The following is a 25,715-nucleotide window of genomic DNA, read 5'->3' as shown; positions in this document are numbered from 1 at the left end:
AGATGTTTTCCTCATAATCACTACTTACCAAGGTAAGTTTGAGGCAGCAAGCACAAATACAAGATCATTTGATCGAGCCAGTCCATCCATCTGAACAAGTAATTCAGTTTTCATTCTTCTACTGCCCTCATGATCACCTCTTGAAGACAACACGAAAGAACAAAAATGAAGCTATGTGATATAACTATCAAAACTTTGGGTTGGATCATCAACCTGTTAGCTTTGAGAATTTTAGCTGTGAAATGTCCCACTTAAGGCCTCATTCCATCCTGTATATTAACCACGTGAGGTGTGAATATTTCATAACATTGTGGTACTGTGCCAATTATGGTTAAATAAAGTAGTTGAAAATATAATCCATTTAAGGGTTTTATCAACCAGAAATAATTTCCAGTAAGGTAGCTTTGCACTAATCTCGCTAAAGTAGAACTAGCCACCATCTTTAAAGTGATGACAAAATTACACATTTGTTGAGGTCAGAGTTGTTCAATCTATGATAATTTCACAGGTCAGATGTCAGACTTAATTGGTTTTCTAGGTTTTATTTCAAAGAAGGAACTATGATATTATTATGGATTAAGCAAAACTCTGCAGGACCTTCCCTGATCTAAAAGAAAGTTACTCTCATTTAATCCCCTAAGTATTGCCAGATTGGGTGGTTTTGAATTTAATTGTGCTGGTAAATAATGGCTTAAGGTTGTCACACACCAAAAGCGCCACTCGGCTAATGTGCCGCGTAGCACCACGCAGTGTCATGCATTTCAGAATTTTATAGGTCTCCAATGGGGTACACACACCGGCGCCACATACAGCCACGACTCAGGACACTGTTCATATTTCTGCCATGCCACAGAGTACCATCTGATTACTTTCATTTTAAATAGCATGCGAATGTGCGCATCTGGTGTGCGATACTTTCAACTGTCATGTGGGCATCGTGACGCTGCGCATCCGGTGTGTGATGCCATTTAGGCGGTTATTCAAAATTTAGGTGGTTTTGAAACATAAATTTTAAATACAATTTTTTTAACAAAACGTAACTGTGTGCTCTTACTGAATTTACGCAAACTGCCCACTCGCAAGCAGGTGAAGGAAAGTCGTATAAAATCTGACTCCCATTCGATTGCACGTGCATTACGCAGTGCCTGCAGTTCAACTCGCATCGGTTTATCATGAAGCTTTTCACCAGATTTACTAGAGACACATTGGAGCACTAGCTAATTGATATACTTAAAACTAACAGACTAAAACTAACATCTAAAATACTTTATTTTATTTTTTACAGGAAATTTAATGCAAAGAATTTATAAACTATTCAAATCTTCTTACTATTCATCTTAAAACAAATCTACAATATATAGGTAAATAGGTGTAATCTACAGAACAATAAGTGCACTGTTGTGATGTGATCCAGTTATGTTGTAATTTTACTATTGTGGTTCTGTGACTGTTGGTGTTGGTTGCTGTATGGTTAAAAAGTCTGACAAATAAAGTAACTATGCTAATTTCTGATTTAAATAAATTAAAATTGAATTAAATATTAATCTAATATTTTGGCCATTATTTGTGAGTTTGGGTGGGTTTTGGAAAGTTTTTGGGCTGGAAAACGTCAGCTATATATGGCAACACTGTCCCCAATTTTTCCTTTAAACATTATCCTCTAAAACATTTCAGTTTAATAGAGGAGCAGGGTCTAAAACACTAATATAAGCTGAACTTAAAACAAGTGGCACATCAGCTCAGTTCAACTTTTACCATTTTTAAAATTCTTCTCCATCTATGTTTACATCCTTCAAAGAACGCAGCCCCTACATTTGACCTGATGTAACATAAATCCCAAAACACTCTGAACATCTTGCACCTTGTCATCCGATTGTGTACTGGGATTGAGTTTAGGATGTTGTAATATTAATGTCAGTGAAGGATATTGGCTCATGCTCACCCTTGGCCAACCCCTCGCTGGCTCATCACTGATTCCAGCTCATCCAAGAAAATGGTGGATGGGGCGTGATATCTTGCCAGCTCAAACAAAACCTGTGGAGAATCATAACTTGAGGTAAATCAGGGTTCTGCTGAACACGACCTTTAGAAAAAAAACATTTGAATATACAAAGAGCAGGTCATATAGGAATTTAAGTGTCCTTATATTGTGCTGGAGTCCCTTACAACAGGTTTAAATGTGCCAAAGCTCAGAAAACATTGCAATTTTACAACATATGTTTATTATGATTTCCTTCAAGTTAGTTTGAATCCATTCAGAACTTAAGGTCTGTAAACCTCTCCCTTCCAAAAGACAGCTTTTTGATTGGTCAACTGGCGATGTCTGTTTTAGTTGGTCATTCTGTTTCTATTCGTTGTCACACATTTCATAGTGTTTGTATTTTGCAGGCAGACACGGATTATGCAAATATATTATTTTAATTGTGTTGATGTAGATTCCCACAAGCATTTTTTTTTGTGTGTCTAAAAGACATCCAAAGATCTTGGCTAAAACAAGGCTAGATTTGGGGTGTCAGCGGAAATTTAATAGATGTCTAACAAGAGTCTAAAAAACTAGGCTACATATTAAATAGGCAAGAATGAGTGACCACACATGTGAAGTCTGACTAATCTGTCGTTTTGGACTATTGTTAGATATCTCTTTTACTCAAATTTCTAAATTTAGCCTTGTTTTAGCCAAGACTTTTATCTTGTGATGTCTTTTTTTATGTTTTTTTTAAATAAAAAAGAATTGCTTGGTGGGTCAGTAGCAGGCAAAAAATAATTCATATAACGACTCGTATAATGAAGTAAATTCAGAGAAACCTTATCACTTTGCAGACTGTTTACATTACAGGACAGCTACGTTACAAACTGCAAAAAAATATATTTTTGAAAAACCAATATATAACCTGCTCTTTTAATAACACAAATCTGAAAATAATGTCTAGAAGTCTCCTGACCCGAACCAGCTTCTCAGAGTCTCCCCTCCATTTGCTCACAATACTGGATGCAGAAATGTTGAAAAAAGTTGTGTTACACTCTGTAGCTACAGCTTTGGCCAGCATCGTTTTTCCAGTGCCTGATTTTAAGAAGACAGTCCTCACAATAAGTTTATATCACACAGGAAAGGACTTAGACTTCATATTTAGATTGATTCACATTTACGTTTGAATACTGCACTAATGTCTATGAACAAATAGGAAACAGAAAGATGTCACCTGGCGGTCCATACAGGAGCAAGCCCTTCCATGGCGACAGGATTCCAGTGAACAGTTGAGGATACTGTAAAAGAGGGAGTTGTTAGGGTATTGCTTGATAGTTATTTTGAGTAGTTGCAAATTGCTAAGTGTTTGATTTGATTATTTTTCCTAACATGGTTTAGTTCACATAATAGTGCTATCACACTGATCACTCCTGCAAAACCTGATATAAAACATTACAATATACAAAGAAAGTAGCTCAACAAAATCTAAGCACAAGCTCACAAAAGATGCATATCTGCACGTAATAAACTTTAAAACCACTAATTTGTGGACAAACCCAAATATTGGGTTTAAAAAAAGTGTAATTCACATATAATTATATATATAAAAATAAACCCAATGAGGGCTTTTTCCATATTTGACGCAACAAAAGTGTACAAACTAAGATTACATCTCAGCTGATCACTTGTGAGTAGATCACTGGAAATGCATATTAATTCTGGGTAGACACAGGGGGATCCGGGTGGTAGGGGATGACCATTTTTCAACCCTCCAGAGTGACTGATAGTGACTTTTGCTAGGTTTCGATGTGGTCCCTTGGGGTGGTTGCTAAAGCACTTCTAGGCTGTCGTTATCTTTGTTTTAAATAGGTACATTGTTCTGAATAGGTGCTGGTTGGTTGTTACTGTAGAGTGTTGATGGTGGTTATTAGGATGAGTGGCTGCTTGTACACTGGCAAGTACACCCTCAGAAATAAAGGTACGCGAGCTGTCACTGCACTGTAAACGATTTCTGTTGTTTTCACAGTATTATACTGCATTTCTCAACAGTTGTTTACTGTATAAGCTGTGCACAGTGTGTTACTGTATATATTGCTGTTTTCACAGCATGATAATGTATTCTCAACATTTCCATACTGTGAACATGATTAACAGTATGCCACTGCAGATTTTACAATGAATTTGGGGAAAAAATCAGTTACTGTGCATCTAAATACAGTACTGCAAATGACCATGAAAAACTCTACAAACACTTTATATTATTATTATTATGTTTATTTTATTTTTTGACAAAGTATTTTGTGAAGAAAAATAAACTAACCAGTTTCTTCAGACTGTTCAGTGCATAAAACTGTCCCCTGGTTTTCCATTTTTGGGTGTACTGCACCTTAATTTTATAAGGTTAACATAAAAATATTAAATCATTTTTAATCAACATAACTTTGTGCTTAACCAAAACGTAAACTGGAACAAAAGTAATTGATTCATGAAACCAAAGTCAGCTTAAATGTCAGAATGACCAGCCTGCTTTAGACGGATTCATGAGGATTGGGCACCCGTCATCACCATGGAGGTCACATCTCCGCATTTTCAAAACAATATTATAAAATATGCACCATCTCTATAAATAAACCACAGACTTGAGTTTAAAACAACTACATTCCCGCATGAAAAACGGTTAAAACTAAATTACATAACACATTCATTATAAAGCCATCTAAGACCGGGGCAAGTCTCACATGTCTAGCCGATTATAACCTCGTTTCGCCGGATACATGAGTGATGATGGACACCCTGGAGGTCAGAATCTCCGCTATCGGCAAAGCACGCTTAAAATTTACACATGATATCTATAAATAAACCACAGATTTGAGTTTGTAAGAACTACATTCTCGCATGAAACACTATTAAAATTTCATTTCGTGACATATTAAACGCAATATTTATAATATTAGCTGGGCTTTCTTATCCGCCATTACCATTTGCTTGTTGATGTGAAATGAATTCTGGGAGAAAAAAAAGTAATTCTCAAAACACTTCAAACGAACTTTATTCTTATTGTCAAGGTCAGATATATGTAATAATTTCGCTGGTAAAGTGAATAAAAAACAATGTTACTATATTGTAATCAATATCACGTTTGCACTGGTTCGGTTCAGCACTCGAGCGACTCTGAATCGTATTGAACCGTTTGCTCGGAAATTATTTGATCACACGTGTTCACAAGCACATTCAGTAATATGCAATTAGTGTATAATTAGTGTATAAATGCGTGTGGCCAAACAGTATAACGAAATAGTAATGAATCTACAAAAAGGAATCGGTTTTAGGGGGATTTAAATCTTTACTGTTCACTAAGGAGCCGATTCATAGAACCGAACGGACACGACTCGACCTGCTGGCAACGGCTCTCCTAATTTGAAATTCAACTGTCGTCTTTCATCCAGCGAATTCTTCCCCGGTAAGTGTTTTAAAGTCAAATTCTGTCCGTTGAAGGATTGTTTTGTCTATATTTCTGTGTATTGAGTGTGTAATTTAAAAGAATTAACCAAGTGACATTAGTTGTAGGTTCTTATGTTTTGTACAAATGGTATTTTAAACAAGAAATAACAGACGCCAGGCGGTCATTGCAGTGTTTGCGAGGTATTAGATACAGTGAGTTTATCTTGAGTGAGTTTTTGACCATACGCTAAGTTACCTGAAAAAACATAACTTTAACTTATTGTAACTGCATTAATGAATTCTCTATTTCAGCACAACACTGAGATGAAGGCGAAGTCACCATGAAAAGTTAAACGTTTAGCGTTAAGGTAAGCTCTGGTCTTCACATAGTCATTATGACTAAGCTATCATTATGGTAAAATTTTTCAACTGTAAGTCAGTTATTTAAACTAAACTCATAATGAAATGAGTCTTAACTGTTTTATTAAATGGAGCTGAAAATTAAATGCAGTTGAATTATTTTAAGCTAAAGTTAATATTAACAAAATACATATTAATTGTCTATTTCTCAATAATGTTAATGAGCTTGATGTATAGTGTGTCATTAATTGTACATTTAATTTTTGGTGTTCAGGTGTACCTGAGGTGAGTGTACGTTCTGAGTACACAGATATAAGCCAAAGTTATTATCACTATATATATATATATATATATATATATATATATATATATATATATATATATATATATATATATATATATCCGTCCTATTCTAAGAGAAATTAATGGGGTCAGGGAATGATTTGTGTACAAATGTATTTTAACCCCATACAGATTGGTATGGTTGTACCATAGATTTAGATTAATTTATGTTAAGTCTTATTTTACTCTTATTATATTTATCTGTTTTTCAGCTACAGTAATTGATTTTGAAAAACTGATGCTACCAATCACTCCTCACTTGATTATTCAAGGTAATGTTGATGTCTTCCTCATTTTGATTAGATTTTTAAATGTCAAGTTGTTCACAGATTTGTTGTGAGAAGTTTCATGTACAACCTCTTTTTCTTCTTCCAGCAGTTCCTAAGATAAAAAATCTGGTTTTAAAACAGCCACGGCTATGCTATTTGCCTACCAAGTGCTGAGTAAATATTAGACAAACATTTTTTTCTATAACTGTTGTCTTTGTGTTTATTAGCAATTTTACTGGGCATATGTGTTTGTTTGTTTTTTTTTTCAAACAGCCTGGAAACTGTAAGTTTAGTTTAATATGTTATTTTATGCTATTCATTTTTGTCTTAACATGGATTGCATGTTGAAGCTATCGTTTCATAGTGGGAAAATGTAAAAGAGAATCACTGAATCCAATGGCATAATGATTCTGCTTGTTCACAGAAGGGACAGTTCACCCAAAAATGAAAATAATAGCATCTCTGGCATTCTCCACTGGTTTCAAAATAGTTAAATATTTATTTTGTTCCGTTGAACACAAACTCATATTTTTTAAAGAAATTTGGTTTAAATATGGATGTCAATCGTTACTGGTTACTAACATTCTTAAAAATATCTGCTTTAGTGTTTAACAGAAATTCAAACTAGTTTAAAACACGTGGAGTAAATAGTGGCAAAATAGTAAACTATTCCTTTAAATATTTTATTCTGAGACTTTTATTTATATATGTCTTGTCTTTTGTCATATTGTCCTTCTAGCCCAGATTGTGATGGACCTGGAATGCGACACCAGTTACTCTTAAGACAAGAACCGAATAAAGCACAGATGTGGAGGGATTTGCAGCCAAACTAACTGGAGGGAAGGAACCTTTAGGTAAAAACACCTGCTTTATTTAGATCTGAAGTATTTTATTTGACATAGAGATTTATTGTTTTAATTCTAATTTAAAGCAAACAAGGTTGAGCACCCCTGGTCTAAAATCTCAAAAATGCTGTTTCCGTGATAAGGTTAAATGTAGTTCAGAAATAGATTCATTAGGATCAATGCTTAAAGTAAACATTTTCTTCTCTCTGTAGACCAAACATGTTTACTATCCCTCACATTTTAATAAATTGTTTCTGTTTTTGTTTCTTACAGTGTGGGTGAACATACTACCTGGATGTCCAACAAAGGCTGCACAAGAGCTCATTTGATAGCACATATTCTGTCCTGTCTACATCTCTGATGACCTGGAAGTGCTTCGACATCAGTGAGTAATACATCTTTATATTATCATGCATACAGGATTTCTGTAAGCTTAGCTTTAATGTTAGTTTGTAATCAGCAGTTACTGTTTTAAAAAATTAAGTATTTAAATTATTCTAAACGTTTTACTGATGCTGTGCACAGTAACGTTATGATGATTTAGTTTGAGGAAATGTCACTGGAGAGGTGTTCGTATACTAAAATATACTTTTTGTCGTATACTTTTTTTTAATAAAAAATAAATAAATAAATAAATTGTATGAAATGACTCGATAAAATGTTTATTTGTCTCGCTGACATGCCATCACTGCTGCATATTGAAATACAGTAATATGAATTGACTGCAGAATATTACCACAAACATTTCATGAAGTAGGCTAGACTGCTCTTTAGTTCTCTACTCAACTTTAACACATTTCCTCGTGTCGCTGAGCCTCTCTGCAGAATTTGCCAAAAATTAATGCTTAGTGATTACTTTGTTTTATGCAAACCAAATATCAGTAACTTATCATTAGCATTATTTTTTTTTAAAATCACCCACAGCTTTCATGTTCTCTAACGCAATCTTGTCTGTAAGTTAGAAATGAATTTATACATGTTAAAAGCCTTAAAGTATTTAATTAACATTAGTCACGTTAAATTAGATTATTTTATTTATTTAATTTTAAATATGTAGCCTTTTAAAGTCAGAATGAACTGTGTTCACCCCTCTTAAATCCGTGGAAGCACTAGTAGTGTGATCATGGAATCAGATATTCAAGCTATACAGAGTCGGACATTAAGTTAAGATGAGACTTTGTTTTTTACACACCTGTGTGGACACCTGACTAGCGATCTTCAAGAACAATGCCCGCTGATCTTTTCCCCATTAACGTTAGTGTAATTGTGAATTGACAACAAACTGTATTTCACCAACAAAAACAATTAAAAAACTGTTTTATATAACTGATATATATATATATATATATATATATATATATATATATATATATATATATATATATATATATATATATATATATATATATATCAAACTATATATATATATATATTTAAACAGCAGTGCAGTGTTTCGTTTCTGAATGAATTAAATGGTTTGAGGGATGATTAGTTTTTACTTCAGTGATTGATTTTGCTTGTTATTTTTGCAGGATCATCATCATGTTGCTGCCCTTTTTCACTGTCCCTTTCCACATCATTTGGCCTTCATCATTTCCTGTCTTGTAGCAGTATTCTCACCTTTTTTAAAATTGTAATAATTTTTGATGCATTAATTGTTGACTGGTTTTTATGATCAATTGTTTATTAGTGTTCTGTTGCTCTGTTATATTGAATTATTGCTACTGTTTTAGCATGGTTTACACAATAAACCTTTATTGTGAAGTTAAAGTTTCAGTTTCTTTATTTTTCTTGTACGTCTTGAACAGTTAAAATAACACTTGTGCAATTTTTGAACATTTTTACCCATTATAAAGTAGCACTATTAAATAAAATAAAATAACATTTAATAACTGTAAAATACTATACAGTAATAATGAAAGTAACATTAAAATACCGTAGATCTTCATGGTAAAAATGTACAATAAAATACTGTTTTCAGTTTTGCAGTATGTGCACCACTACTGTAATTAGTGTTACAGTAAAAATCAACAACAGTAAAATGATGTATTACATTTCACAGTAAATGTAATACTAATGTAATTAGTATTACAGTAATGTTACTGTTTTATGAAATACAGCAGCTACTGGATAATTGTTGCCAGTAACTTACTGTTAATTTAACAAGAAATCGTTTACAGTGTGGGTTGGTACCTTTTCAAAAGGTACACATTTGTACTTAAAGGGTTCATATTGGTACCTCAAAAGTATATATTAGTACTTAAAAAATTTAAGGGGAACAATTTTGTACTTTTTATGTACTAATATGTACCCTTGAGGTATTAATAAGGACCTTCTAGGTACAAACTTGTACCTTTTGAAAAGGTACCACCCCAGTGACAGCTCGCGTACCTTTATTTCCGAGAGTGTAGCTATTGTCGTATCTTGCAATTGTATAGGATTTTGTTAGGCATGCTGCAAGGGGAATGGGTAAACAAGTTCAGTCCTAAAGAGCCACAGCCTTTGATAAAAAAATAAAATAAAATAAATAATAATAAAAAAAAAAACTCCTGTAGTTTAGTACAGGAATTACCTGCTTGTAGTTTTCTACTAAATTCTCGATTGCGAATAGGGATGGGATAAAACAAGATGATGTGACACTAATAAAGCAAACAGTTCACCATGTTTTGCTCTTCTATTAATGATATGACATGACATTTTAGACCAGCTTTCATTTTGCTTGAATTTCAGCTTGAATTTTGGAATGCAGTGACATTGCGAAACTTGTCGAAGTGGAAATTGTGGAAGTCAATGGGGAGAAAACTGCAGTATTACCGCGGCTTAACACTCAGACCTTGATTAAATTGTGTAGGTGTGTTTGATTAGGGCTGGAGCAATACTCTGCATGACTATGGCTGTATCCAAAACCAACACTATAACATTAATCACTTTTCTCTACATTAGTTCACTATGTAGTACACTTAAAAGATTGAATGAAAAAGAGTGACTGAATTTAAGCACTGGAAGGGAGGCTGTTTTGTTTGTCTTTACTGAATGATAAATCCTTCAGATGGATTAAACTCAACTAGAGCATGTAATAGTTATTTAAACAACCCCTTAACTGTAACTCCCACTTTTTGAACATAGACATGAAAATGGCATGTTCAACTTAAATGAATGGCAATCTACAATGCTTTGGTGCACAGATTTAAGCTTGGTCTCGTTTTAAAGAAGATTGATGTCAGATTGTAGTTGAAGTGAAAACCTTATGTGCCTTCGTTTATGAAAATTATAAAACAATAAATGTGTGTTATTATAATACATAAAATATGTATTTTACAAAGCACATTTTAAAATAAAAACTAAATATCTAAACAAATTATATACCAAATTTAAAATTGATGTTTTAAAAAATTAGCTTTCAGTAAGATTTTGTTTGACTGCAGTAATATAATCACCACTAGATGACCTCCAGTCTCTCTCGAGTGCCCCCTATGTTTTGAGGAATATAAACTGTATTTTTCCATACTTTTGACAATATTTGTAAAGTAGACATACAGTTCTAAAGTAGTATGTGCAGGTTGGTGGCATTTGATTTGAATTTAGCCCCTAAAAACATCTGAACAAAATTTTATACGTGGATTGGTGTAACAAAGTCATATTTTTACGACCCTGATGAGTATACTTATTGCAAATTCATAAATAGCGGTTGCTCAGTAATATCTAGCTAAAACACTTGTTGCAAACTAGACATTTTAAGCTTTCAAATGATATATAGTTTAGCATGATTGCTTAATATTTACATAACAATATAATGGTGTCAAAATGTAATAGTAAATGGTTCGACAGGTTGTAAATGTGTTTTAACCTATTGCTTTTCCACATAACAAAAACTAAAAAACTGTGGCAAAATATGTATTCCATATTTTCAATGATCAGTGGTGTAAAGAGTAAAGAAAAAAATCATACTCAAGTAAAAGTACCATTACTTGCCTAAAAATGTAATGCAAATAAAGTGTCTGTTGTAAGTATTACTCAAAGGATGAGTAAAAAGTAGACCTTTCAAAAGTACTTAAGAGAAGTGAGTATTACGCTGTGAAAAAGCTGACGTGTTGACATGTCATTTGTACATGTGTGTAAACGTAACATTCTGTAGTGCGTTTTGTTATTGTCTAGCAGGCACACAACGTCATAAGACGGTTAATATTAGATTAGATTTAGGTTGTGATGTCAGGTGACCAAAATTTAATGTCTAGCCAGCATCTAAGGACACGTTACTTTGATGTTCAAAAACAATGTGAAATGACATTGATATTTGGTCGATTTTAGGTTGTTAAAAAGTGACTAAAATCCAATGTCGAGTCAACATTTTAAACCAACATCACATTGACATCAAATACTGACATTTTATTTGTCAGGTATGGCAACCAAAATCCAACATCTGACAGATGTCAGTGGTAACATCCACAGAACGTCAGGGTGTAATATCATCATCAGACATTAATATTTGGTTGGTTTTAGGTTTGACATTGATGTCGGCCTAATCTTGAGTTCTGATGGTAACCTGATTTTCAATTCCCAACAAAATGCAACGCCCCACAATGTTAGGGTACAACGTCAATCTGATGTAATGTTGACGTCTTGTGCCTGCTGAGTGTTTAAGACCATATCAGTCATCATACAGTAAACATCCGTCATCTTTTCATCAGTGACATGCACCTAAACAGTCTCTGTCCATTGCTTTTAAAAAAAAAAAAATTGACATCTTCTTGGATACTTTGAATGCTTCCAAACAGTTTGCTGCAAATATAAATCACCTATGTCTTGAGGTACTTCATTATGATGCAATTTACCTTCTATGTGAGATTTGATTGGACAGGAATCACCGGACTGATTTTTCTAATCCCCATAGACAAGAAAAAAACAAAGTAGTGACTGCAGATTAAAGGAAAGTAGTGGAGTAAAAGTACCAATACAACACTAAAAATGTACTCAAGGGAGGGTAAAAGTTAACATTTTTTAAACTACTTATTTAAATTACAATTTCTGAGAAAAACTACACAATTACAGTAATTTGAGTATTTGTAATTAGTTACTTTACACCACTGCCAATGATATATAGTTTGATATATAGTCTGCCAGCGATATATAGTTTGACATGATTAGATTAGAATTCAAGTGCAAAAAGGTGGTGGGACAGTGGCAGTTAAGGGGATAACACCAGTGATGGAAAGAGTACTGAAAAATCATACTCAAGTAAAAGTACCCTTACTTGCCTAAAAATGTAGTGTAAGTAGAGTAAAAGTATCCGTTGTAAATATTACTCCAAGTATGAGTAAAAAGTATCCTTTTCAAAGGTACTCAAGAGTATCGAGTAGTGAGTATTATGCTTTTAAAAGCTGATACGTTTACATAATTTGTGCATCTGTGTTTAAACGTAACAATCTGTAGTGCATCGAGTTATTGGCCAGCAAGCACACAACATCATAAGACATTAACATTAGGTAAGATTTAGTTTGTGATGTCAGGTGATCAAAAATCAATGTCTAGCCAGCGTCTAAGGACAACGTTATTTGTTCAATAACAACATCAAATGAAGTTGATATTTGGTTGTGTTGGAAAGTGAACAAAATCTAATGTTGAGCCAATGTCAATGTCATTTTGGCATCAAATCTGGCATCAAAAAAAACAAAATGCAACATCCCCACTGCACTGGGGTACAACTTCATTTTGACAGCAAGTTGACATCTTGTGCCTGCTGGATGTATAAGGCCATTTCGATCAACATACAGTAAACATCTGTCATCTTTTCATCAGTGACATGCATCTAAACAGCCTCTGGGTCAATGCATGTAAAGATTTTGGACATCTTGAACACTTTTAATGCTTCCAAACAGTTTGTTGCAATTATAAAGCGCACAGGTTTTGAGGTAGGGTTGGGTATCGTTTGGGGTTATTTCAATACAGGTGCTAAATCGATACTTTTAGAATGGTAACGGTGCCAAAATGGTGCCTAAACATATATATATATATATATATATATATATATATATATATATATATATATATATATATATATATATATATATATATATATATATATATATATATATATATAAAATATTTTAATCATTATAATTGAACAATATAAATATATATATTTATAATAAGTTTAAAGTAAACATCAATTCATATATTATATATTTGAATTGCATTAATCTATTTCTTTTGATCAACCCTATTTTAAGGTTGTTCATTATGATGCGATTTATCTTCTATGTGTGATTTGATTTTACAGGAATCACAGGACTGACTTTCCTAATCCCCATAGACAAGAAAAAAAAAGTAGTGACTGCAGGTTGAAGAAAAGTAGTTGAGTAAAAGTACTGATTACTGCACTAAAATGTACTCAAAGGAAAGTAAAAGTCCACATTTTTAAATCTACTTATTAAATTACAATTCTTGAGAAAAACTACTCAATTACAGTAATTTGAGTATTTGTAATTAGTTACTTTACATCACTGGTTAACACTTGGTGAGCTGTCTATCAATGAAACAAAGTATGTTGATGTCGGTCAAGTATACAAATAGTATTTAAAAAATAAAATAATTATTAATTTAGAAAATTATGCCATCTTCTGGTCAGATGATAAATTTCTTTCAGGGTGCAAACTTTTAAGGGCCGATCACATCGAAAGTGCTTTTTGCATTGAGAGGTGCCTTTTTTGAATGATTTACTGAAGGCTGCGAGTGTTTTGCTCACTGCTTATACACCCTGGATGCCTCACATTTAAACTGCATGCTGCATCTTGCATTTTTGCCGTTCTGGCTTGCAGTTGAAAAAAGTCAACTCTGAGAGGAAAAAGTGCACTACGTCAGTCACGTCTTCTGCATTCTCCAATCAAATGAAAGCAGAAGCAGAGTTTCCGTTGAGGTGACAGCAGCGTTTGGGTTGTCAAGACCACTACGGAAACTGTTGAAGATAGAGGAGAGACTAATGTTTGTCACTGTTTTGAGTTATCTAGAGCTGTATGACTACACAAATCTGGAATAACACAATATTATTAATTATTACAATTAAACTAATATCAACAGCAATGCTCACGCACAATAAGCAACTGATTCAGTCATTGCATCTGTCCTTTTTTTTTTCTTGTCAGCAAAAAAGGCCTTGCGATGTGCCTCAAATTTTTAGGAAAAGAAAAGCATGTTTGGTGTGACTGGCCCCTTACAGTATATTATGAGTATTTTCTAGCTGTTGAGTGTCCATTGGTTGTAAACTCATTACAGCGGTGCATTGTGGGATTGATTGAGTGCACATTAGAATGCTTTGGGACACCACTACAAATGGCTGCTCCTTCAAATAGTGCACTTTAGGGTATAGGAGTGATTCTGAATACTCTCTGCAAGCTGCTTTAGTAAACAGCATCCATAATCAATAGTGTTTCTCTTCTTCACGCTAAGGTGAATAACATAAGGTAATATTTTCACTGACCAATTAACCATCAGACATCACTTTGTCTTTATCCACTACCTGAAAAGGTCCACGTATTGACAAAAAAGTACTCAAGCCATAAAATATCTTTCAGCATAATCACACAGTTCTTACTTTATGTGCTTGAAGCAAAAAAGAGCAAAAAAAAAAACCTTGTGCAAGCAGAATTTCCAGGTAAATCTGTCAACAACCTCCTTCACCAACAGTGAAGACAAATACCAGTTTGTCAGGAGCGATCTGTGGATTTGTAGGCCAGATACGAGCTAGATATGTGTGTGGACAAATTGGATGGTATTCAGGTATAGATTTCATGTCATCTTAAGAAATAACCCTGAGCTCGGCTTTCCTGTAGCCTTTAGTGGAGATGTATTCAGAATCGAAAGCAGGCGGCAGCTTGAGAAATACCAAAGTGTTTAGCAGCCAAGCACCTTAATGGGGTAGACGACAGCTTCTTTGACTAATCGCTTGGCAGCCTCCAGCCCTATAATGTCGTCCCAGCGCACGTTGGGGTTGTGTAAATAGATATCCTTTATGGAGAGACAGGAGAGAAAGATGAAATGGAGTGCTTCAATAAGACATGTTTCACACTGTGTATGTTTCAGCTCACACATACACGGTGCACACACACAATGATAGTGGGGTATGCCACACACACTATATAATAAAACAAACTGTGTGCTGCTCTCTAGTGTTGAATTAATGACAGAATATGTTTTTTTCATTAATGGAAATATGTCTGATTTCCCCATGTTTTATTTCTAAATAGAAGGAATTCTTTACATGGGCAAGATAATATAATCAACTGAAGGAAAATACATTTTTAGGTCCATTAATATGGGATATATGCACAGCTAGTGTTTTTCAGCCAACGATAAACTTCTGGTGAAAGATTAATGTGACTTTTTTCAACTTCATGCGGTTTATTTTACAACATCAATGTTGAAATGTAATCAAAATACATTCAGCTGAATAGACTTAAGCATTCATTTAGTTGGTCAAGCGTAAAACGAGATGAAAGACGTTTAACCGCTAGTGCCGTCAGGATCAGAAGGCGAGCACAGAAACTCCATTGAAAATACTGGGGTAAACAATCTTTTTAACAGGGTTCAGACACATTTTCTACTAAAATTCCATGACTTTTCCAGAACTTTCAAGTACATTTTGATGATGTAATGTTTCATGTATTGTCTACAGATACATGGTAAATAATAAGAAAACTTTACTTTTTTTTTTAATGAGCACACAAAAGGATATAATTTAATAAGTCCTATAGTATTGAAACAAGTGAAGTGTGAGTAAATAGAGAGTACATTTTAATCTTTAAGTAAACTGCCCCTATAAGGCCTGTGACTGTGTGTGAATTTCAATATTTCAAATTTTAAAACATCCGGCCGCAAGACTTTTTATTTTTTATTTTTTTTTTTACTTTAATAAAGATTAAATAATATACAATGAAGACTGTAGTGTTGATAGTTCAATATCTGTACCTGAATAATGAATACCTGAAAACTTTAATTCACTTTTATCTTTAATATATTTTATTAATCTATGTTTGTAATTTATTTGTTATATATTATTCCTGATTCACTCATTTACAAAATCCCCCCCAGTCCATCCAAATAAACCTGTCAAATCATCAGGTGAAATTGTATTCACATCGCAATATATAATCACAGAAATACAAAATATGGTAATGTCAGATTTTTCCAATATCGTGCAGCCCTATTTTAAGTATACAAATATTTGGTAAACTAATTTCCATGACTTTTCCAAAACTTTGTGGGTTTTTCTGTTTTGCCAAAACTTTTCCTGGCCTGGAAAATGCCATGTCAAAATTCCATGACTTTTCCAGGTTTTCCATGACCGTATGAACCATGTTTTAAAGACATGGTGAGGGAAATGGGATTTAATGCAGTGCTTCTTGTGCAGTCTGAGACCTACTTTATAACATATATCTATCAGGCAGTAAAGAACACTTATTTTGAAAAAATAAAAATAATAAAAATAATAATAATAATAATCAGACCTTAAACAAGGTGATATTTAAAATGGAAGTGGAAACAGTTCACCGGAAGCGATGAGGCTGGCTGGCTGAAACTAAAAGTCTGAGTGCATATACCCCAATAATTATGCTAATATACACATCCTGCTTTCTAATTCTCATTCTAAAGTCACTAAATTAAATTTAGTTATAATAAATCCAGCATTGACTGTAATTACAACAAAATGCTTAAAAATGCTTCAAATCTGTAAAACAAAGAAACAAAAAAATTCAAAATAGCAATTATTTCCAACACTAAAAGTAAAAAGTCTAATAGAAAAGTTTTATGATAATAATAATAATAATATATAGATTTTTTTATTTAATTAATAAAAAATTTAAATAAATAGATTAAAAATATTTACACACAGCTGATGTCAAAATTATTAGCCCCCTTTGATTTTTTTTTTATTTTCTTTTAAATACTTAATACTTACCAAATAATGTTTAACAGAGCAAGCAAATTTTTACAGTATGTCTGATAATTTTTCTTCTGGAGAACGTCTTATTTGTTTTATTTCAGCTAGGATAAGAGCGATTTAAAAAAAAAAAAAAAAAACATTTTAAGGTCAAAATTATTAGAACAAACCATCTTTATGCAATAACTTGCCTAATTGCCCTATCCTACCTAGTTAACCTAATTAATCTAGTTAAGCCTTTATATGTTACTTTAAGCTGTAGAAGAGTCTTGAAAAATATCTAGTCAAATATTATGTTCTGTTATAATGGCAAAGATAAAAGAAATCAGTAATTACAAATGAGTTACTAAAACTATTATACTAATATGTTTAGATATGTGTTGAAAAAATCAACTCTCCGCTAAACAGAAATTGGGGAAAAAAATAAACAGGAGGCTAATAATTTTTGACTTCAACTATATATATATATATACACACGTTTTATTCTTTAAAGTACAGTTTTTAATTTATTTTCTAATATACTATATATATATATATATATATATATATATATATATATATATATATATATTATTTTATTTGTAATACTACATTTTCAAACACAAATTATCAAAGCTAATTCAAAATTAAAACATCTTAAATTAGCTTATTTCCTTCTTTATCAAAGTAAAAAAAAATACATTGTTTATAATAAAGTGTAATATAATATGCAATATACAATAACTCTTATATATAAATCTTATATACAAAATAACTAAATCGTGGATCAAAAAATTTGACTTACTCTGCTTATAACAGCTGCAAGCTCCTTCATGTCGCTGTTCATTCCAATGAGGGCACTAACTGGTTTCAGCAAGCGCTCCTGTTCCTTAAATATAACAGATAACAACATAACAACACATGAACTCAATATTCAACCAATATAGACTTAAGGGTTGAATTTGTGTAGATTTAGAATGATTTTATTGTTTTTTGCTGTTTTTTTTTATTATGAGAAATCAGTATATTGACAGGAAGTAAAGAGAGGGGGATGAGACCACTAGGCTATTAGCACCAACCACAATATTTAATGTTTAGCTTTGCATTTATTTATACATTCACTTAAATATTACTCTCAGCAGTGTGATACTTTTTTAAAATTACTATATTACTGTAAAGTTACCTACCGTAAAATCTGCATTGTGCAATGTGTCATTAGCAGCACCTCTAACTGCATCTTGAATCAGATTCCTGTAATCGATCTGATGAAGAAGATCATAGGGGTTTCAATTCCGCATGGGTGAGCTTTCATCTTTAACATAGACAGTTTGTATAAATAGGGTAAAAATGTAACTAATCTCCATAATTCCTCAGTTGAATGATGACATTAAAATAGTTTTTTTAAGGTTTTGAAAATGTTTTGCATTGAAATGCAAAATAAAGACTTTATTTGGGTATTTAAATATGGACTAATTAGCATACAATTCTTGCACAAAAACTTAAACACTGGATGAAATCAGGCTCAAAATTCTCGTTTCTTTTTCCACACATTACAGTGAAATGTTTTTCCAGAGTGTATTTTAGTAATCTAGTTTTCTCACTGCAATACTGAACAAAATATGAACCAACGAAACAATAACCAGCCAGAAAAAAGAAAAACAAATCTAGTTTTTAAATGTGTGTGTACTGTGTTTATTTATTGTGTACAGTGCTCATCATAACTGAGTACATCCCATTTTGAAAATACAATTTTTTATATATTTCTCAGTAAATATAGGCAGTGAAAGATTATACAATTAAATTCAAGCAAAATATTGCAAAAATTAAAACAAACAAATTTTCAACAACTTTTTTCCCCATTTTTTTGCTTCTCTTGATGTTTCCTCTTTTTAAATTTATATTTACTTCAGTACAAACTAATCTAATGTATGCACAAATATAATATTGTTTAGCTTCTTATTACAAATACGAGTTTGTGAGGGATGCGCTTATATATGCTAAGCACTGTATATATATATATATATATATATATATATATATATATATATATAAAGTTGAAGTCAGAATTATTAGCCCCCCCTTGAATTATTAGTCCCCAATTTCTGTTTAACTGAGAGAATATTTGTTTAACACATTTCTAAACATAACAGTTTTAATAACTCATTTCTAATAACTGATTTATTTTATCTTTGCCATGATGACAGTAAATGATATTTGACTAGATATTTTTCAAGACTTTTTTACAGCTTAAAGTGACATTTAACGGCTTAACTAGGTTATTTAGGTTAACTAGGCAGGTTTGGGTAATTAGGCAAGTATAATGATGGTTTATTCTGTAGACTATTAAAAATATATATAGCTTAAAGAGACTAATAATTTTGACCTTAAAATTTATTTATTTTTTATTCTAGCCGAAATAAAACAAATAAGACTTTCTTCAGAAGAAAAAATATTATCAGACATACAGTCAAAATTTCTTTGCTCTGTTAAACATAATTTGGGAAGTATTAAAAAAATCCAAAAAACAAAATCAAAGGGGCTAATAATTCTGACTTCAACTGTATATAAATGCACAAACATGGGTTCAAAATCTTTACATACAAATTCATATTAATATATTTTTATAACATTTGTTATTATGATAAACAAACATATGTAAAAATTTTCTAAATTACTATTTTTTTTATTTTAAATAAATATTAAAATAAACAACATTAAATGTATTTTATATTTATTTATTATTTTGTGTGTACCATGGTTTGATAATAAAGCTTACTCTTGTTTTATAATAAAAAAATTATTTATACATAATCATTGCATATATTATTAAATCATTTTATATAGAAATACAAACATAATCTATATGTACAGTTGAAGTCAAAATTATTAGTCCCCTGTTTATTTTTCCCCAATTTCTGTTTAACGGAAAGAAGATTTTGTCAACACATTTCTAAACATAATAATTTTAATAACTCATTTCTAATAACAGATTTATTTTATCTTTGCCATGATGACAGTACATTGTATTTGACTAGATATTTTTCAAGATTTCTATACAGCCTAAAGTGACATTTTAAGGCTTAACTAGGTTAATTAGGTTAACTAGGCAGGTCAGGGTAATTAGACAATTGATTGTATATTTGTTTGTTCTGTAGACTATCGAAAAAAAATGCCTTAAATGGGCTAATACTTTTGACCTTAAATGGTTTTTAAAATATTAAAAACTGCTTTTATTCTAGCCAAAATAAAACAAAAAAGCCTTTCTCCAGAAGAAAAAATATTTTCAGACATACTGTAAAAATGGGGGCTAATAATTCTTAAACTGTACATATACATGTACATGTACATAAATGGTGTATATAGATAATAAACTATACACAGAAAAATATACACATTAAATTATGTAAATACAGACTTTGATTTTGAAAGCAATTATTCATTTAAAATGTCTTCTTTTTAATCAAATAAAATGTTGTACATTGAGGAAAGTTATGTATTAACAAATCACTAATATGTTGCTGATGAATAGATTCAGAGCTCATTTTGAAAAAAAAAAAAAGCCTTTTAAAGATATGGATTGCAATTTATATCGACAGACAATAACACAGTGTATTTTGTATGTTGTTGTTTTTTACATTAGTCTTTTGAAATTTAAACCTTATGAAACTTATAAGTCTTATAACTTATTATGAAAAGGCTAAAAGCCAAAAATCTCAAATCAGTTTTGCCTGCAGTGTCTCTCTTTAAAAGAGAATTATGACCTTTCTCATGTGTGTTCCCTCTTCTGCCCCGTTCCTGATGATAGGAGACACATTCAGACCAAAGCCTAATGTGTCCGCAGACGTCAGCCGGTCCCCGTCCTGCACAAACCAAACAAAGGGACTCTTAAACAATTATACAGGACATCAAAACATGATGTGTCTTAGAATTTTGGTGACTTACACTGGATTTACTAAAGTCTCTTCCTGTTAGTTTGGATTCAGACTTCTTTACAGTATTTCTGGATGAAGGTCGCTGGATGGAGTTGATTCTTGGGAGCGTGTGACTGAATACGTACACAAAAAGACATAATGATAAATAATAAATCATGTTAAAAAAAAGAGGAATAAAAATTGTCTTTGAATGCCTTTGTGAGAAAAATTCTAAATTTACCTTCTTTTACCACAACTCTTTATACGACGACTCTCTCCTTAAAAGAAAAAACAGAACTCTAAATAATGACTTATTGAATTAATGGTATTATTACATTAAATATTACTTAGAGAATCGTAACATTCAAGCAAAAAAAAATCTTGGAAATGTCAATCAATCTAGCAATATAATAAATTATTTATTTATTTACATTTATTACAGTTAAGAAATCAATATTTGGTCAAAAAACAGATTTTCAATCACAAGAAATGAAAACATTTGTCATTCTGATAAACTGGAGTCTTCTGGAAAACAAACAAATTTATTAAAATGTTCTAAATTACAACTTTGTTAAAATATTAGTTTTATTATAGTAAAAGTGTGGGATTTTTATTTATTTATTTTTGTGGTCACCATGGTTTGATAACAAAGCTTTAGTTTTATTTGCAGTAAAACTGGATAATTTTCAAAAGGCAACTTTTTAAAATACTAACATTTGTATAATGTTACAAGCAAAAAAATAATAACAATTATAATAAACAAAATATTTAATTAATTAATGCCTAAATAAATACATAAATACCATCTCACCTTGTTCTGCCAGTTTCTTTGTTAGTTTTGGATATTTCTGAAACTTTATGAAGTAATAACTTTCATACTCCATAAGAACTGTCTCCAGGTCAACATTATCACACACTTCAAAACGGCATAAACCAAAACTGTTTTCTTTTTCTAAGGCCTTCGCTGAATCCATATACCTATGAGATCAAAAAAGAAATTAAAGTAAGTAAAAAGTATATACAATTTTAAGAAAATATTTTTGAAAAAAAATCTCACCCCTCCTCCATTAAATGATGATAAATCAAAACAAGCAAATTTCTCCGGCGTGTTTCTGTTCTGAGTTCATCCTAAAAAGGAAAAAAAACAGTAAACTAAAAAGTATTTTAAGTGAAATTACCTAAAAAAAAAAAAAAAAAAAAAAAAAACTAACAGTAAATCTGTCACAAATTCATTTGTAACTTAACATTAACAGTTACCTGTAATATGGTTTTTTGCATATTAAAAAAGTATAGTAATTTATAGTAAATAAATACTTTCATGAATGAATGAATAAATGAATTAATGATTTAAAGTACTTAGGTTGCTGTGGTAATATATCAACTAATATAGCCATGTATCCAGTACTGTACTACTTTTATTTACTGTAGTAAAAACTGAAGTACATTATTTATTAACTTATGAGTAGGCCCACATGAAATCTGTGCGTGCAGAATTATACAGATTTTTAGCCCATCATTGAGTCTATTTATTTAGTTGTGTGTGAATTTATGTTTATTGAGTTTTTAAATTAATTTCAGCCTGATTATTGGCTAATATAAATATGTTTATGATTTATTTACAATAAAGTTTTTAAAGTAATATTTCTGTCTTTTAGTAGATATATTATTTAAGAGCCTTGCTTTCTTTACAAAATACATTAAATTGGATCTGCATTGTAAACATTAAATAAAACTTAAAAAGCTATTATTTTTTATGTAATATATTAAGCTTTTAGTCATGATTCTCCCAAAATCATCCCGCTAAATCCACAGATTTTTAACAAAGTTCTCAGCAGAAATACCAAAAAATATCTGCAGATTCTGTCTGGCCCTACTTTTTAGTTTACTTAAGCTATATGCTGTAATATTCATCAACAAAGTGTTATATATAAACTATGTAAATGTTAATTTTATTCGTTATTACATACATAGTTGGTGTAAAAGTACAATTTGATTGTTAAATACATTACGACGTATATTCGACAGATGGCGCCAAATCTTATATTCTGGTAAATGTGAAGAAAAGCGTGTCAGGTTGCTATGGACACAAAATAGATGTAAACACGAGTAGCTAGTTGCTAATTGTCAATAATATTCTCCAAAAATGAAAAAAAAAAAACTCGACTTCATTCGTTACCCCGTTTCTCTCACCATAGTAGTTTGTGTTTGTACGGAGTCTAATGTTTTAGTACGTTATCGTTATATCATGTTACAAGTTAGCCGGTTTGTTTGGTGTAAAATCATATAGAGCAAAGTTTAAGAAAAATACAACGGCTTGACTTAAGAACTCACCGCCTCTCTGGCTTGATTCGCAGTTCTGATGGCTTGATAAGAGAGATCCATGGTATTATGAATCAAGACCAAGACGCACACACTCACACCTGACAGGAGCACGCTGTGGCTTGGATGGACCACCAGCGCATGTGTGTTAGTCCTCGGTGACTGACTTGATCGCAAACGGGAAGAAATACGCAAAATGACATACATAACAAACACATTTAGAATCAAGTAAACGTTAATTACTTCATAAAAAAAATAATAGTAAATAAATAAAAAACAGCAAGTGTGCATTTAATTGATTATAAATACACGGTAAAAGCAAAAATTTTAAAATACTAGTACAAAATAAACGTTTAACGTTATAATGCATTAAATAGCCTATATAAAATAACGATTGAATATATTAAATATGAAAGAAGCACGTACATTTTAAAATATTTTAATTAGAAATTCAAAGCTTTTTGATGCGCATTCTAGCCAGCAGCGAAGCTATATTTTTCTTTTTTTTTTTTTTGTCAATTTACCTACTTCCATTTAAATGTAGATTTTTTTTTCCAAATCGAGTTTGTTAAAATTCAAGAAAATTACTTGCCACTATTGTGAAACATATAAATTAAATTAAATAGAAGATTGATTGTGGAGAAAGCGTTTAAGCCTATTTATTTTTAAGGTATTATTAAGTGAATCAAAATCTACCTAAGTTTAAGCCGCCCTTATAATAGGAATAAAAAAAAAAACTGATTTTCTAACATAGTGCGTTTTATTCTTCCAAAGAAATTTAAACAGCATTACATCAATCACAGGTCGGTTTATCTACAGATAAAGAATGAGCCGCATAGATAACCTAGAGATGCCTTTAGCTTTTGTAAGTAAAGTCCTACCTTTTAAAGATAAAGCTCTTAGTAACTAAACCTTAATTTTTTTTGGAGTTTTTTTTTAGTTTTTTCTAATATAGGGTCAAAGTTTTCATTATATCTTAGTTTTACGTCTTTTAATATTTTAATTCCTAAATATTTTACGTTCTCTTTGACAGGAATATATAAATAGAGGTGACAGCACATTTTTTAATCGGAAGCAACTCAAACTTATCAATATTAAGCTAAAGGCCAGAAGCATCAGTAAAAAACTAGAGAGTCTTTAAAGCAATTTGGATCTGAGAGACATCTTTTAAAAACAACGCAGTATCTTCAGCTAACTGGCATTATTAAGTGAAGTGCCATTATTAGGCCGAATAGAACTATTTCCATTATTATAAAGCATTTTAATACCATTACAGAAAAGACTACCAAAACCAAGTTTACGCAGGGCCTGTAATATAAAATCATGTTCTAGGCAATCAAATGCTTTATAATAATCCAAAAAAGAATAAAACTGTCAGTGGAAATAAGAATAATCCAATAAATCTTAAATCAAGCGGATATTATTAAATATATATGTCTCTGGTGTATAAAACCTGATTGGCACTCATCTATTATACTATTCAGAATAGATTTTAATCTTTTTTGCTAAGACTAGGGCAATAATTTTATAGTCAGTATTCAATAAGGAGATTGGACGCCAGTTTTCTATTAAAAGGGGGTCTATAGAGTTAGTCCCTGACATAAAGTAGGAGGGAGCATTAAATTCTCAAAACTTTCTAAAAATATTTTGTGTAAAAAATTAGCCATTTTTTTTTTTTTTAATAATTTATAGGCTACATTTCTGCAGACAACCCATCAGTTCCAGGGGATTTATTAGATTTGAGTTTAGCAATTGTCTCAGCAATTTCAGTAAGACTGATAGGTGCATCACGCAGAAAATTCTCTTCAGAATTGATTTTATTTATGTTGAATAACAAATCAAAAAAATGCGTGGCGGATGCCTGACATAATTTAGAAATGTATTAATCTTTGTAAAATCTGGCACAAAATTCAGCAATTGTTTGGAAGTCTTCAGATATATTCCAGTCAATACGTAGTTTTTGAATAGAATATTTAGCTTAAAAGCCAAAAAAAATTAAATAAAATAAAATAAGCAGAGTTCTGCTCACCCTCTTCTAGCCATTTTCGACGAGACCTTATGAAGGCACCTTCAGCTTTTTGTTTATATACATATCTTCTAAAAGATGTTTCTGATCTATAAATTCAGATCTCTCTGTGTCGGTAAGATCCTCTGTATTTTTATGTGATAATACGGATATTATAGCCATAATTTGATCTTCATTATTTTTTCAAGTTTTTACTAACAGACTACAATAATTTCTACAGTATTTATCAATTTCAAATTTAAGAAGTTCCCAATTGCTACAAAATAAATGTTCTTTATTAGCTTTATCCCAATAAGAAGAAATTAAATAATAAATTTTAGTTT

At 31.4% G+C, this 25,715-nt stretch overlaps 1 protein-coding gene and 1 long non-coding RNA gene across 10 annotated transcripts in view; one reads left to right on the top strand and one right to left on the bottom strand.

Annotated features, from left to right (window-relative positions):
* katnal2 (katanin p60 subunit A-like 2) overlaps window positions 1-23,625 on the bottom strand; it is a 32,172-nt gene extending 8,547 nt beyond the window's left edge. The window contains 13 exon segments of one of the 4 annotated variants that reach the window (NM_001423753.1): window positions 29-139; window positions 1,943-2,034; window positions 2,943-3,061; window positions 3,201-3,264; window positions 15,126-15,224; window positions 17,942-18,025; window positions 18,324-18,398; window positions 20,898-20,996; window positions 21,079-21,181; window positions 21,289-21,325; window positions 21,859-22,025; window positions 22,105-22,175; window positions 23,379-23,625. In NM_001423753.1, the coding sequence (NP_001410682.1) occupies window positions 29-139; window positions 1,943-2,034; window positions 2,943-3,061; window positions 3,201-3,264; window positions 15,126-15,224; window positions 17,942-18,025; window positions 18,324-18,398; window positions 20,898-20,996; window positions 21,079-21,181; window positions 21,289-21,325; window positions 21,859-22,025; window positions 22,105-22,175; window positions 23,379-23,429 (1,172 nt within the window). In that variant the 5' untranslated portion in view covers window positions 23,430-23,625. 4 annotated transcript variants of the gene reach the window in all.
* LOC147842007 (uncharacterized) lies at window positions 4,297-8,993 on the top strand. 6 transcript variants are annotated; one of them, XR_015500899.1, is made up of 7 exons: window positions 5,381-5,426; window positions 5,528-5,620; window positions 5,720-5,775; window positions 6,322-6,381; window positions 7,118-7,232; window positions 7,497-7,608; window positions 8,756-8,993. It is a non-coding gene; the product is annotated as an uncharacterized LOC147842007 (long non-coding RNA). The 6 variants fall into 6 exon arrangements; XR_015500898.1 differs by lacking the exon at window positions 5,528-5,620 and having other exon boundaries at window positions 4,297-5,426; window positions 5,720-5,785; XR_015500897.1 differs by lacking the exon at window positions 5,528-5,620 and having other exon boundaries at window positions 5,194-5,426.
* Window positions 23,626-25,715: the final 2,090 nt, after the last annotated feature.

This window comes from Danio rerio, chromosome 10 (assembly GCF_052040795.2).
Source record: "Danio rerio strain M-AB ecotype USA chromosome 10, GRCz13ab, whole genome shotgun sequence".
Taxonomy (NCBI): domain Eukaryota; kingdom Metazoa; phylum Chordata; class Actinopteri; order Cypriniformes; family Danionidae; genus Danio; species Danio rerio.
This window is presented reverse-complemented; position numbering and strand designations above follow the sequence as displayed.